The 14945-nt window shown below is 49.2% G+C and overlaps 8 protein-coding genes across 8 annotated transcripts; 3 read left to right on the plus strand and 5 right to left on the minus strand.

Annotated features, from left to right (window-relative positions):
• Positions 1-591: 591 nt before the first annotated feature.
• On the plus strand, positions 592-1536 carry N7457_002308 (phosphoglycerate dehydrogenase; the record flags this gene model as incomplete). Its single annotated transcript, XM_057173354.1, has 1 exon — positions 592-1536. The coding sequence occupies one exon, from the start codon at positions 592-594 to the stop codon at positions 1534-1536; it is 945 nt and encodes a 314-aa protein (XP_057033505.1).
• A 374-nt stretch (positions 1537-1910) lies between these two features.
• On the minus strand, positions 1911-4059 carry N7457_002309 (peroxisomal copper amine oxidase; the record flags this gene model as incomplete). Its single annotated transcript, XM_057173355.1, has 2 exons — positions 1911-3892; positions 3945-4059. The coding sequence occupies 2 exons, from the start codon at positions 4057-4059 to the stop codon at positions 1911-1913; spliced, it is 2097 nt and encodes a 698-aa protein (XP_057033506.1).
• Positions 4060-5109: 1050 nt separating this feature from the next.
• N7457_002310 (Aldehyde dehydrogenase N-terminal) lies at positions 5110-6742 on the plus strand (the record flags this gene model as incomplete). The annotated part of the gene is made up of 3 exons (XM_057173356.1): positions 5110-5237; positions 5300-5668; positions 5731-6742. The coding sequence occupies 3 exons, from the start codon at positions 5110-5112 to the stop codon at positions 6740-6742; spliced, it is 1509 nt and encodes a 502-aa protein (XP_057033507.1).
• A 445-nt stretch (positions 6743-7187) lies between these two features.
• Positions 7188-7826, minus strand: N7457_002311 (uncharacterized protein; the record flags this gene model as incomplete). Its single annotated transcript, XM_057173357.1, has 1 exon — positions 7188-7826. The coding sequence occupies one exon, from the start codon at positions 7824-7826 to the stop codon at positions 7188-7190; it is 639 nt and encodes a 212-aa protein (XP_057033508.1).
• A 241-nt stretch (positions 7827-8067) lies between these two features.
• Positions 8068-8830, minus strand: N7457_002312 (uncharacterized protein; the record flags this gene model as incomplete). Its single annotated transcript, XM_057173358.1, has 2 exons — positions 8068-8365; positions 8664-8830. 2 exons carry the CDS (start codon positions 8828-8830, stop codon positions 8068-8070), a joined length of 465 nt encoding a protein of 154 aa, XP_057033509.1.
• Positions 8831-9085: 255 nt separating this feature from the next.
• On the minus strand, positions 9086-9802 carry N7457_002313 (uncharacterized protein; the record flags this gene model as incomplete). Its single annotated transcript, XM_057173359.1, has 2 exons — positions 9086-9340; positions 9386-9802. The coding sequence occupies 2 exons, from the start codon at positions 9800-9802 to the stop codon at positions 9086-9088; spliced, it is 672 nt and encodes a 223-aa protein (XP_057033510.1).
• Positions 9803-11202: 1400 nt separating this feature from the next.
• On the plus strand, positions 11203-11740 carry N7457_002314 (uncharacterized protein; the record flags this gene model as incomplete). The annotated part of the gene is made up of 2 exons (XM_057173360.1): positions 11203-11659; positions 11721-11740. The coding sequence occupies 2 exons, from the start codon at positions 11203-11205 to the stop codon at positions 11738-11740; spliced, it is 477 nt and encodes a 158-aa protein (XP_057033511.1).
• Positions 11741-12589: 849 nt separating this feature from the next.
• On the minus strand, positions 12590-14672 carry N7457_002315 (MFS general substrate transporter; the record flags this gene model as incomplete). The annotated part of the gene is made up of 9 exons (XM_057173361.1): positions 12590-12642; positions 12698-12803; positions 12863-13202; positions 13250-13380; positions 13450-13810; positions 13874-13994; positions 14048-14210; positions 14383-14519; positions 14582-14672. 9 exons carry the CDS (start codon positions 14670-14672, stop codon positions 12590-12592), a joined length of 1503 nt encoding a protein of 500 aa, XP_057033512.1.
• Positions 14673-14945: the final 273 nt, after the last annotated feature.

Below are 14945 nucleotides of genomic sequence, written 5' to 3' on the forward strand. Positions count from 1 at the left end.
CGAGTCCTAGTGATAACGCTGTCACGAGCTGCTAGGATAAACCTTGACCCGGTCCGGGCGGAAATCCCAGGCAGAATGGAAAGAATCACCTGTATTATTCTTAGCTAGAACATAATCCACTAGTATATCCTTATAAGAATCCATTTCTCTACGTATAGGCCTGGATAGGTCAGATTTCCCTAGTTTCAGTTTATTGCTCCAATTAAGCTAAATCCCTAATCGGTCGTATTTCACTATTCTAATTGGTGACCGAGGTAGGGAAACGGTTATTGCTGTTCCCGATGAACTGAATTGACCCGATTGGATATCTAGAGACTGGTGACAATGTCATTTCCCCGCGATTGTAAGGAGCTACCCTCGTCTCGAGAACAGAATGCTCGCTGACAATCCTGATGCCGGAGTTACCCCGGTCTCGGCGGAGCTCCGCCGAGACCGCGGGACCCCGCGTTGGACCATCAAACAGCCAGATTTGTCACTCGCCTTCTCTTCCAAGCTTCCCCTGGCATAAGAAGTCCCCGACCCCTCTTCATGCCACCACACCAACGTCTACAAACGCTCAAAAACCACCTCCACCAATCCCAATCCCCCAAAATGAAACTGCTCTACCCGACCTCGCTGCACATCGACACAAAGTCTCTGGAAGGCTTCTCCGTCGATCTGCACGCATACGACGTCACACTCCCTATCCCGGAGTCCCTAATCGACGCCGACTTCCTGGTAACATGGAGCAACAAAGCGACCAATCTCCGCGACGCCGCCCAACGCATGAAAAACCTCCGCTGGATCCAGTCACTAGCCGCTGGTCCAAATGACGTGCTCTCTGCAGGGTTCGACACATCCCGTGTCGCTATCACCACCGGTTCCGGGTTACATGATGAAACCGTCGCTGAGCACACTCTCGGTCTATTGCTGAATGCCGCCCGCCGTTTCTATGAAATGCGCGATTACCAAAACCGCGGCGAGTGGCCCGGTCACCTGGGCGGCGCCCAGCCAGACCGCGAGCCGGGCACCTTCCGCACCCTCAAGGGCGCAAACATTACTATCTGGGGGTTCGGAAATATTGCCAAGACCCTCGCGCCCGTGCTGACTGCGCTCGGGGCGAATGTCACCGGCGTTGCGCGGAGTTCCGGTGTGCGGAATGGATATGAGGTTGTTGCGGAGGATCGATTGCCCGAGATCCTGCCCAAGACTGATGCGCTTGTTATGATCCTTCCTGGATCGGAAAGTACCAATGGTGCGCTGAACGCTGAGCGGTTGGCGTTGCTGCCAAGCCATGCTTGGGTTGTGAATGTTGGCCGTGGAACCTCTGTCGATGAGGATGCGCTTGTTCAGGCACTAGAGGGGGGAAGCATCGGTGGTGCTGCGTTAGATGTATTCTCCCAGGAGCCGCTTCCTAAGGAGTCAAAGCTTTATGCCGCGCCTAATCTTGTGCTCTCGCCTCATGCTGCGGGAGGACGGCCTCGCGAGGCGGAGGCGCTCATTGGCTATAACTTGAGACGGCTTCTTGCTGGACAGGAGCTGAAGAATATTATCTGAACTTGAATTAGCGTCTGTGATGGATGCTTCTTGTTTATAGATCCCAAGGGTAGATATGTATAGATGAAGTCAGTTTGTTACTCTACGATCTTGTTGTACATGTGTGCTTAGGGTACAAAAAATCAAACCTCTATGCTCAAGGTCACAACAAATGCTCATGAACTACGCGTTTGACACCTTTTTAATTTGTTGTCCAGGTTCCAAACATCAACCAATTGAACCTGGGGATGCTACAAGTCGAACCAAAGCAGAAGAATGATAAGACCCAATTTGATAAAAACGAAGATTCTAACTGTATTTACCTATGTACAAGAAGGCCATCCCAAAGCCTTTTTTTCAAACATAATAAATCAATTCTATGGCTCTTTTACCCCTTACATGCGGGACTTGCTCGGTGCACAGCAAGATGATGGGAACGCATTCTTCGACTGTGTATCAACACAGATAGCCGAAGGCGGCACCCAAAGACCAGGATTCTTCTCAAAGAAGTTTGAAGCACGCAGCATAATGCTGACCGGCTCAGCGGGCATGACAGGGAAATCCTCCGTACGTGGGAAATGCGTCAAACCGAACTGCATGTAGCAGACGATATCGGTGTTCTCGATGTTCTCATCGCGCTTGGCCCAGTCGACGATGGTCGAGTTGTAAGGGTGTCCTTCAGAACCATCGGACTGGCAGACGTAATCACCGGCTGGGAAGAGCTCGTAGTCCTTGTAGGGAGTGACCCAGAGGGGCTTGCGGGCGAAGGCAGCGCGCTTCCAAACGGTGCTGCCGGGTTTGGCGAGTAATGGGGGGCAGTTGTTGTTCAGGATCTTGTAAGCGACGGGCTTTTTGCAGATGCTGTTGATGCGGTTGGGGTTGACGATGTCCCATGTGCGGTTGGTTTCGTAGCAGTAGTCTGCGGCGCCCTCGAGGGATGTGCGGAGGGGAGTCTTTTTGCTGTAGAAGGCATTGCCGTAGGGGTTCTCAGGGGAGCCGACCGCGGCCTCGGAAGAGACAGCATCGCTTTGGATGACGGTGTTATTTTGGCCGTCGATTTCGGGATCGATGCGGAGAGAGAAGATGTGTTGGTGGTTGTGGGCGTTGATGGTGGGGGCGACTTCTGTACCGAAAGGTGCGGCGGTTTCAGTTGGGTGCATGCAATAGGTGTTGAGCATGCCGGTAAGCTTCACCTCCAACTTGTAAGTGCCATCTAGAGTAAAGGTGTGGTAGAAGCCATATTCGTAGTTTGCGGCAGTGATGATTTGAGAGACAATCAGTTTGCGATCACGAGCGGAGATCACTGTACCATCGCGATAATCGGTATGCTTGTAGAGGAGACCATTATCTTCCTCGTGGATACAAATGGCGTTCTTGACCACAGCGGCTTCACCCTTTGAGTTGGACATGATACCATCCATGTAGTGGATGACACCCTTGCAATCACAGCCCAGCTTGAGGGAGTTCGTCATCAAGCCGGTGCCGTACTCGCCAACGTCGAAAGCGTGTTTCTTGTGGTGGGGCTTCTCAGGAGAGCCGTAGGGGACGACCATCTCGACAACAGAAAGACGATTGAACAGAGTACGCTCGCGTTCCTCGTACATGTCGTGAGTGCGTACATCGGAGATAACGATACCCTCTCGGTAGTTAAAACCGATGTGCATCTTGAAGTTGGCCCATGTCAGCTCGTTGCCGCGTACCTTGAACGACACACCCTGAGGCTGGGTAATATCGATAGGCTTGAGGCGGTCATGGTTGTACTTATCACCGATAAATTCGGGGAGATAGTTGTGTTCCTTGAGAGGCGCAGCGGTGCGCTCACCATTCACATATCGGATATCAACGCTAAGAACCTTCTCATTCTCAGTGTCGGCTACAACGCTGAAGTCCAGCGGATGGGCATATTGGTTGTCAAATGCGGAATTGCGGTAATAAGCCAGACCCTGTTGGAGGCGGTGCTCGTACCCCCAGCGCTCATCGATGCCAATGGCCCAAGCATCGATGAAAACCTTACTCATGTCCGTGATACCGATCTCATTGCAGGCACGGATGACGCGAGGATCCTTGCGAGAAATGCGCTCCATAACATCAAGATCCTCCAGAGTGAGAGTGGGCATAACTTCGTGGACATCCTTCCATTCTTCGACTTTGCCGGTGTTAAGGTTGACCACCACCTCGGCGACCTGGCAGGTTTCATGGACAATGACGATAGCAAAAGCACGACGTGCGGGAGCTGGAATGGCACCAGCACGGAATGCCCGGTATTCTGCTTTAAGGGGTTCCCGGAGTGTGATACAGTTGAACTTGAGGAATTTAGGGCTGGCATAGTCGCGAATGATCTTTGCCGCCTCGGGAATTTCCTTGATAGAAAGCTGGTCTGGCAGCAGTGTTAGCAACTGGGTTTGACTTATTATTGCTATATTTCTCACCTAATGGGTGGGGTATGCGGTCGGTCAGCATGGCAGCAGCGGCGACACTCTCATAGTCTCCCTCGCGGAAGATTGTATAGCCTGGAATTGACTCGGTATCAGGTGCAGACGCCATGGTGAAGGTGTGGGGGTGTTATGGAGGGGAAAGAGAGAGTTAGAGACTTGAAGAGAATCAAAAGCTCCATTTCAACACTGCGAAGGACCTTATATAGTTCAATGGACGTTGAATATCTGATCGAATTTCCCGCATGTACCTTCCCAGTCGGGCCATTGGAATCAGGTATCTACGGAGTACGAAAGGTAGGATGAGTGAGATAGTGGTCCCGAAAATGGGTTCTCTTGCCGTTGCTCGATTTGGGCTAGAGGCTAGAGAAGCTTGATGTCTTGCATAAGATTGCCGTGTGACTTTCATTCTATGCCATAATATCTTTTGCGTAAAACATTTGCCATCGCAATGGACCGGCCAATCGCATTGCAACGCCTTGAAATGATGTGTGTTGGCCACACACAGTGAACTGCTAGTGGTCCGCGTAATAAGGCAAGTCTGATAGGGAAGTCCGTGCGTGAGCCAAAGGCAAGACCTGCCCTTCTTTGACAATATCTAAGATGTGGCAGCCGACGCCAAGGCGTTAAATCAAGCTTATTTCCGTGTAACGTGGGTATTACATAATATCGCAGCTCGGGGCATCATTTCCTTGGTCGGGAAATATAAGAGAGCCGCTCTTGTAGATCACTATTCATCACTTAGCAAACGCGCTCTTCATCCTCTTCATCCAAAGCAGCCAAAATCATAGATAATAGTGAAACCGAGCATCCGGAGCCCCCAAAGCCGAATACCGCGACATCTCCAGCCGTTGGATGGACTTGCCTATTCTGGCTTAGCGCCCTGCTCTATCAACGCCCATCGATCCAGACCCCGCGTTCGAAGGGCATCCCGTTTTGAACCCCATAAATTCGAGTAAGATGGACCTGCCATGTGGAGCCCGTTGCAAAAGGGCCATGCGGATCCGATATGAGCCTGGATTGGTATGTCCAGCCGAAGCACTTATCGCGATCCTCGTAGCGACACTTAGCTTAAGAACTTGTTAGATTGTCATGCCGTCTGATCTCACCAATTCTCCTTGAATTAACATACACTTCCCAAAAGCAAGAGAATTGTATGATCATGACCGACTTGTCCGTTCAGCTCACAGCCCCCAACGGCCACACTTGGACCCAGCCTACCGGCTTGTTCATCAACAACCAATGGGTCAAAGGTGCGACTGGCGAGAAGATTGCTAGCATCAATCCCACGTACGTAACCTGAGAGCAAGATTTTATGTTGGGATGAAGTCACTGACTCAAATTGCAAATAGAACCGCAACAGAAATCACATCTATTCACGCAGGCTCTGCTCAAGACATTGACAATGCCGTTAAGGCAGCTCGCGCCGCTCTCAACAATCCCTGCTGGAGGGACCTTCCGGGTCTCGACCGGGGTAAGTTGATGAACCGGCTGGCTCAGCTGATCGAGGATAACCGCACTACCCTGGCCACTATCGAGACCCTCGACAACGGAAAACCGTATTCCGTTTCGTTCAATGACGATCTTACCGAGACTGCCGAGACAATCCGCTACTACGCCGGGTATGCCGACAAGGTCTTTGGACAAGTCATTGATACAACTCCAGACAAGTTTGCCTATACTGTACGGGAACCCGTCGGTGTTTGTGGACAGATTATCCCGTAAGTCTGATTGATCTCTGGGCAAGGATCAAAATGCCAGATGCTAAAACCTTTTGCTATAGATGGAACTTCCCCCTCGCGATGGCTGCTTGGAAGCTTGGCCCTGCCCTTGCGTGTGGCAACACGATTGTTCTCAAGCCAGCGGAGCAAACACCTCTCTCCATCCTCTTCCTTGCCAATCTTATCATCGAAGCCGGCTTCCCTCCCGGCGTGGTCAACATTGTCAACGGGCACGGTGCAGTTGCTGGAGCCGCCCTTGCCTCGCACATGGACGTGGATAAGATTGCCTTCACTGGGAGCACTGCAACAGCCAAACAAATCATGAAAATGGCGAGCGTGAACCTGAAGAACATCACGCTCGAAACGGGAGGCAAGAGTCCACTCATCGTTTTCAACGATGCAGATCTTGACCAGGCGGTTGAGTGGGCCCATATTGGTATTATGCACAATCAGGGCCAGATCTGCACGGCCACATCCCGTATTCTTGTACAGGATGAGATCTACGACCGCTTTTTGGAGGCTTTCAAGGCTCAAGTAAAGAATGTCTCCAAGATCGGCGATCCATTCGATGAGTCGACTTTCCAAGGACCCCAGGTCACGCAGGCTCAGTACGACCGTATTATGTCTTATGTTGATATTGGAAAGTCTGAGAAAGCCACTCTCATCACTGGTGGCAAGCCGTTCACTAGTGTTGGTGATGGTAAAGGTTTCTTCATTGAGCCTACCATCTTCACTGATGTTTCTCCCAAGATGCGGATCTACCAGGAAGAGGTCTTTGGTCCTTTTGTGGTGATCGCACGCTTCGGCGAGGAGAAGGATGCTATCGAGATGGCTAATGATACCACATATGGCCTCGGAAGTGCCGTATTTACTACCAATTTGACTAGAGCTCATCGGGTGGCCAAGCAGATCCAGGCTGGTATGGTCTGGATCAACTCTAGCCAGGATAGTGATTGGCGCATTCCATTCGGTGGCGTGAAGCAATCCGGTATCGGTCGCGAACTGGGAGAGGCAGGTCTTGCTGCCTACTCGAATATCAAGGCGATTCATGTGAACATGAGATCTAAGCTTTGATTCACAGCGACTGGCAGATCTTTGGATCACCACGGATAGAACATTGTACATAACAAAATGAACATTTAATTGAACAACATTTCAAGTCTTATGTATCTGCCATCGAGATACGCAGGTAGGATAGGAGACATGAGGGAAATGGAAGGAAGCTATCGGGGAATCACAGCCTTGGAACGTACCCTCTATAACATTCTCATTCGCGCTGGATTGTTTGTTGGCAATTAAGAAAGTGCTTTTCGAGAGATCGCTTCCACTAAGATTTGCTTTAAATTTCGAACACAGTATTCTCGCATGAGTCTTTTCACAATCACAACGACATCCTAGTCCAGCAATGAAACTTCTAAAGTCTTTTGATGACTTTCAATGGGCCTTGTTGGCCTCGGGAAAATCCTAATCTCCAAGGATAACACAATCAAATACCCCAGGGCTGCAAATTGAAAAGCAGCTAGAGCTCATCCTCCTCGTAGTTGTCCACCTCCTCCTCAAAGCCGTCAAACTCCTCATACTCATAATCCTCGTTGTCTCCACCCTCGTCTTCTAAATCGATTCCATGCTGGAACATAATCTCCGTCACTCTTCGCAGATCATACTCAATCCGTGCCTTGTTTATCAAAAGAGAGTCGTATGCTGCAGAAATGGAATCGATATTTCGCGCACAATACTCTGCCAGTGCAGGGTCTTCGAGAACGGAACGGTACCAGTTAGAATCAAACACAGGGCCATTGCCCGTGATTTCAAGAATAGGACGTGGAAATATCGGCCTCGGGACCTCCTCGCTCGGAATCTCCTTCTTTACATGCTTTGCAGATACTGCAGGGACAGGAGACATGGAAGCTGCGCGCTTTTGGCCGTGAGACGGTGGCTCACTTCGGCCTTCGGAGGGGTTGTTGAAAGCAGCAGAGGCGATGACCGGGTTCATGTGGTCATATGAGTTAGTTGCCGAGAGGGCAGCAGTGGGCTGTTTGGCAGGAGCAGGACGCGCTATGGGCGGGTATCCCATACTGTTGGTGGAGCTCATGGCAGTCGGTTCCTTTGGCCGTTCCGGCGAGGGCTTGCGAGTACGTAGTTCCAACGGTCTACTCATGGATAATGATGATTAGGTCCGTCCTCTCTGGATTGAGAGGGGTAAGAAAGGAACAAGGATGGACTATTCACAAGGCATACTATCGTGACTAGTTATATATATCTAGTAGTCGCCCAATATCTCAGGCATCAATAAGAGCAAACAAAAATAATCATTAACAATAGCTTTGATCTATACGTAGAAAGACAAAGATATTCAGGACCGGAGTATCGAAGCTCAAGCCCTTTTCCTGTGATCGGCACTATGTTGAATTGTTTCTCATAATACCATAGTCGATAGGCCACTCCCGCGTGCTGTTGATAGTTCCACCTTTGATACATCCCTCATGGTACTCTGGAAAGTTGTCTTTGAACTCCTCGCGATCCAGGAATTCAGTATCCCCTTGCCAGGCTGCTTCGTACAGAACCTCAATTTTGCGAACATTCTTGGCTGGCAACCAGACATATTTCTCGATTTGCCCGGCATATGCTCGCTTTCCCTCATAGATACCAGAACTCTCGACGAACCCATCAGTCATGGCTTTTTGCCCAAGCGAAGTGCTAACATGCTGATCAGTGGGCTCCATGTCCCACTCTAGAGTGTCGATTCTCACATCTCTGTATTCAAACGGCTAGTCCGTCCGTCCATCTTCCGCTCCCCTCTGCTCTAGATCAAGCCGATAAAATTGATTTGGACTTTGCTTCGCCACATCCAAGATGTATTCTTCGGGTGGGATATTGATCTGTATGTAAAGCCGTTCATAGTCGCATCTAATCGCAGCGATGGCTATCTGCGGGTGCATTGCCGAACATCTAGCTGCCCGCGCTTTTAGGGCTTCCTCGTTTGGTCGTAAATCACCAGATGAGCCAGGGCAGACAGGGTGTGTCATCAGCAAAGTCGCTGATATCATTGACCATGACACGACGCGCGTTAATTGCTCGGCGGATTCCCTCATCTTCCACATAGCTAGCTGACAGGCTAGGTGGTTTTGTTTCGATCTTTTCAGCCCACCATCGTGCAAACATCGTGTTGTGGTAGATACCGCACAGCGCACATTGTCATTCGCCATCCCCTACAGAGCTCCGAGGATCCATCAGCCGCGCATATCGTTCAATCTGTCCCTCATAGGCGGCTATGCGTATTAGGAGATTTCTTTTTGACTGTGGGAGGGTCGGGTGGCAGAGGCGTGTACAGTAACTTCGACTCCTCATGTGTGAGAATGAAATGGGTCTTGTCTGGCTCATTCTCCTCCATACCAATGGATCGGTCCTCTTCAATATCTATATCGCAGCTGCTATCACCTCAGGCGTTTTGGAGGGTGGATACCTCCTTTGCAAACTCCATCGCGGTGCCGTATCACCGTTTAGAAATCCAGATACGCGTGGAGTATCGGCGTTGGCAGTTCGAGTCCAGTCATCCACAACGGCATATTCCAAGGGCGCAGACATGATCATCTCATATATCTCACGGCCCCCCTCCGTCTCACCCTCTCGTGGCTCCTCTGCGATAGAGACTTCGGGCAGAAGATCCAGCTCCTTATAGAGCTCTGCATATCCCGCAGCAGCGCAAGCACATCATACATGATACCGCATAGTAGGATACCTGTAAACTAGCTGGCGATATGCCTCTTCGTCTGCAAAGCCCGGGTGCCAGATGCAATATGGTTGGACTTCAAGATATTCCAAACCATCGGGTATCACATTGCTCATGACCAATCGGGCATTGCGAGACCGAGCAAACTCGGGAATTCTGCATTTGCCATCAAGGCCTAGCTCTATAACTGCTGGACTAATTGTAAAGTTGTAGGGACACCGCAGCCCTCGAATGACCGCATAGCGCGCAATGGTAGATGATATATCATCCGGTATCCCCTTGCCCTCTGTTGCGGCAATACATTGAGCATAGACGTAGAGAGGCGTCTTGGTTGGAAAGTCCTCTGCTGCGCTGGCACCGCTGCTGTTGTCTGTTTCTGGGCCGTTGTCGGTGTCGCCGACCATTTTTGGTGATATTGGGCTCATGACTGTGTCTGATATCTTTTGTTTCCCGCGATTGGTGCGGTTTGCCGTTGTAGAGACGGAGGGTTGGAAACTGGTGCATCCTTTTGCAAGTCCCTCACTTTTTCAAATTGCCCATTTGTTGACTCATGAGCCCCGGCCTTTTCTGGCTCTGATTAATACTGGCGTTTTCTTTTCTTGCGCGCATGCGATTGTTATACTGCTCCCTCAGTCCATACCTTGGTTTCCTGCCTAACTTCATCAACTGGGTCTATCGCGCATTTAGATGTCTCTTTCAGTAGTCTCTGGCAGGCTATGAGGCTTTGTAACTTCATCAATCTTCATTTCATCAAAATCTCTATTATCTCCACCATCTATCATCTCGCTATACTTCTTCATCAATACTATTTTCATCTACCATGTCGCTAGCTTTCATCATCATCTACACGCGCCAAGGGCTCCTTATCATCGGCAACATCGCCATCTCCGTCGACGCTTACGGGAAGCCTCCTTAATGTGCATCTCTCACTTGGGTCGACGCATATCAACAAACCTTCTCGGCGCGTACAAAGTCACAACTGACGTCTCGGAGGACCTCGCGACTACATCGGCCAGGCCAACTGTCCGTCTCTCGTACGGCATAAAGCGAGCCTTCTACAATCGACATCCCCGAGGACCTCCCAACAACAGTGGCTAGGCCAACACTTCACGCTTTACGCAGTCCTTCCCTACCACAATTTCTGCCATAGGTTACCCCGAGCTGAAACTCAGCAAGCTAATCCCGGTTCTCGCCGGCGAATCCAACTTTACCGTGCCCCACTGATCATACCTCCAATGATTGCTAGCTTGACCCAGCCAACGCTAACAAATGCTCTTCAGCTAACGCCATCACAGCTCCCGCTGCCGCTCCCGCTCAGGCTCATGTTACGCGGCCTTCCACCCACGCTATTAGGTATCCACCGGCGACAGTTTCATTCGCTACACCATGTATATCGCGAAGATAGCCACGGCTGCGACCTGTTCTATTTGTGGGTGCATATACAGTAGTCAGGGCTCATGCAGTGTAATGTCTTTGGTGTGGTATATCATTCATTCTGCGACTGCATCGTGTAAGATTGAAATCTGCTGAATGGGTCTTACAGTGGCTCCAGTGACGTCATATGCAAGGGCTTCGCACTATTAAATTACACATACAGAGTACATGTGCGGAGAACTCCGTATGTAGCTTGACCTTGTCGGGCTGTTCGCATTAAATCTACATGATTATTAAGGTGCAAGACCATTGGCACGATGGCTAATCAGACATTAAATACCCCCTCCCTCTTAATTTATCTATCCATTGATCACTTAGCTCAAACCTTCATCCTTCGAAATCCTTCTATCCTCCACGTACAGCAGACATGATGGTGCCATCGTATCTTTTGGTCGGGCTCCTCACTGCTCTCTGTCACTCAGCTCACGGCTTGGAGTTCATTGACAAAATCCAGCAAAATGTCGAGGGCAACACACTCTCATTACTCCATGATGTGGAGGATGCAACATCTGTGAAATTCGGCACCTCGCCCGATTCCCAGACGCAGGGCTGGAAATTTAACACCGAGGGCTTCAGTGATGATGATGCTGTTATTACGCCTTCAAACTCCTCCAAAACGCTCGTGTGCGAGAAAGGCAGCAAATGCAAACTGGATCTCAACGGATCGAAACAACCCTATCGAGTCGTCAGAGTGGATGAGGAAAATCCCACTTTTACGTTCCAAGACCTTTCTACTTCGCTCTATGTCTCCCGGACATCTGACCTCTATCTGGAGCTGACTGACGTCGTTTCGGAATCTATCTATTTCCATTTGGCGGCAATCCGAGGTAAGCTTCTTCGCCTTTGGTCCTAACTCTATTGATATGCTGATAGAAATATTTCCCCTAGATAACCACGAGGAGATATAGCCAGGGAAGCAAGCTATGGGCTTTGTTCAAGATTATGCATAGCCTCTTATGCAGGACGCTATAACTATGGGTTATTATCTTGGGCTTTCGCGAATCAATCTTTTAACAAGAGAAATGGCTAGGTAGCGGAAATCCTATACAAGCTCTTGGACCTGCTTTTCCAATGTATTGCTCAGTGAGAGCCTCTTTTCATTCTCCGTGTAGGTCTAATCACAACTCCGACTGCGGTCAGTCTGAAGACCAGTGATAATCACTTAATCAATCCGACTAGCCCTGAAGCTCCTCGCGTACCCCCACGCTCTCTCTCTCCTGTGCTTCAGCGGTGTTCTTATCGGCGTAGGCAACATTTTAGTCGAGGGACAAAGAGGGAGCCAATTACAAATACAGTCTTGGGTCTGCGGAGTCACATCACAGCGTACCTCCATAGAACTGCGCTACCATTAGGGCAGATTGTACTCAATTGCAGGTTATAAAGGATATTTGTCACATTTAGGTCTTCATATGCAGAATGCTAATTGTATTTTTGGGAAGGCAAGAAACAAAGCTCTGTAGGCAATTCAATTTTATTTGGTACTGGTCTCGAGAAAAGAAAGCGATGGGGGAAAAGAAGAAGAAAGAAACTGTATGAGCTGATCCTACTATTTGTAACAAGACAGCAGAACTGTCTCTCCGCCATTCATTTTGTAATTACATCAAATATAAATCCATTAGTTCGAGGATGGTTATGAATGCCAGTCAGCTGGTAAGATATTACCACTGGGTTGAATGGAACAAGGATCCGAGTTTCGAAGGTTGGATGTGAGAATTAGATTTTTCAAACTTCGGATTCTTGCCAGTACCAACTCCCTTTTATGTGAATAGAATGAGGATTCCACTAATAGTGGCCAGAATCGTTGCGAGAGCTTCAAAAATTAGTTTTCGGTTCAATATTTTGGAGACTTAGGAACAAATTCATACCTGGAATTAGACGGAAGGCCTCAATATAGCTATATTGGACAGCTCTTTGCAGAGCGTCAGGCAAATCTGCAATAGAACCGTAGTTTTGAAGGATTTTATGGATGATCTATAGAGTCTGTCAGAATCTCGCGAACAAATACCACGATGATTGGAAAGGGGTGATACCTCTGTCCTCTTGTCTAGCGGCGTGTCACTCAAGTTGACACCTAGTCGGAGGCTGAAAAGCTGCTTGAAAGCTGCGGTGCTGCCGCTAGTACCCACTATCTGACCAATCTGCTGTGCCAGGCAATAGATTGCCGTGGCATTGGCCATTTGGTCCACTGGCGACCATTTGGTCAACGTAAGGAATTGCGCTGAGAGCAGGATTCCAGCTCCTACTGCCCAGGGAAAGCCATAATGCACCTCGGCTCCATTGATGCCATTCATCCATCGTATGATCATAACAACCAGAGATGAAACACTAGCCCCGACCCCGATGAGAGATACTTCTCGATATTTGACGGTTCTGGAATCGTTAGTATATATTGTTCGTTCGGCCGCCGTGTAACCCACTTTCTGAGGACCTTTCCCGCTATTATGGCACCAAGAATCAAGCCGAGGGAGGATGGCCAGATTCGGAGGGCAATCTGTGAGCTAGTGAGGTTTTGTACCTGGGACAGATAGGACGGGAGGTTGTTCAGAACCTTCGGTGCATTAGCCATGCCTCAAAGTCGCCTCTGCTGGTCAAGTGGTGGTTCTCAATCTCGACTTACTATGCTGATATTTGCGAAGAACATGACCTGTCCCAGGAAGACGTTTCGTAAACCCGGTGCCGGGACGATAGAAGCAGGAAAAATGGGCCTAGACGACATTTTTTCAATGAAGATCAGGATTGCTAAAAAGATGGCCGAAGTGGTAAATAAAGCAGGCTTTTTACCATCTAACGCAGGGCTTCCGTTAGTCGTGCCTAGAACAAATGAAGTGGTTGAAATGATGAAAGCGCCAAGTCCCAAATAATCGAAGCTCCATAGAGACAATCGAGGCTCCACATCATACTTCTTTGGAAGTTTTGGAAGTTGCCAATATGCTAGGATCAAGCAGAGGATACCAATCGGTGCTTGACCAAGTAAGGCCCTAAGAATTTTCAAGTCAATGGAAACGCCCTCAGAAGCCAACAATCTTCCATGGATGACTTACCACCTCCAGCCAACATTATCAGTGATAATGCCCCCAAGTGGTCCTCCACATCCATGGCCAAAGATCTCGGCAGCGATGACGTAGCTGCGCACGGAGGCGATTTCTGTGACGTCGAAGACCTCTGGGAACACAATCAGCCCTTTCTTGTGGGATCAGATGGAAGGAAGTACCTACCATTAATCAGTACAGAGAGAAGATCCGTCATTCCAGAACCCCCTACACCTGCCAAAAACCGACCAAATGCAAATGGCCAAACTGAGTCGACAACGCCGCTGGGATTGGATGTAAGAATAAGGAAGATACAGTAGGATTTAAACCGTTGAACGACTGTAGTACGCTCGAAGGGTTCAGCTATACTCACGATATGGCGCATCCAATAGAGAAGAAAGCATATGAAACCAAGAGAAAGTTCCGACTACCATATATATCGCTCAGGAAGCCATACTAGCATTGGATGGTCAGTGGGAGCTACTTCATCTGGAGTAAGGAGTACTCAAAGTGATACTTACCACAGGTAGTGCAATGCAGAAACCGAGATTGTATGACACCAACAACAGTGGCGCAGAGGAAGGAGATTGTAACGAAGACGCAATTTTGTTTTGGGTTGTTAACAGAATAGATTTGTCTGCGCCAGCGAGGAAGACGCCTACATAGAGGATGGCAAGTCAGCTAAGCAAGCGGGCGCGTTAACCCAGAAGGATTACATACCAACTAGGCCAGCAATAAGTTTTGTAATACCAAGGGGCCGGGGCTTTGAGGATTTTGCATATCTCAGCAACGGAGACCGCTCATCCAGCATTTTGACCTGTATCAATTGGAGACCTTGGATGATCTGGCTGCAGTGTGAGTGAATGAGTTTCTTGAACTGGGCTGCGGCTCTAAAATAAACACAAAAAACCCCATAAGCGGAATTAATATTGCCGAGAAAGAGTTGGGATCTGCCCGAGACAATTAATATTCACTACACCCTTGCCTGCTCCGGGAGAGATTTTCAGCTGAACGACCCACTTGGGACCTCAATTGTGTGTATGTAGCACACTGTGGATGATCTGATCGGCACTAAAAACTGAAT

This window comes from Penicillium paradoxum (genome assembly GCF_028828445.1).
Source record: "Penicillium paradoxum strain IBT 22861 chromosome Unknown utg000003l_segment0_segment0, whole genome shotgun sequence".
Lineage (NCBI taxonomy): Eukaryota > Fungi > Ascomycota > Eurotiomycetes > Eurotiales > Aspergillaceae > Penicillium > Penicillium paradoxum.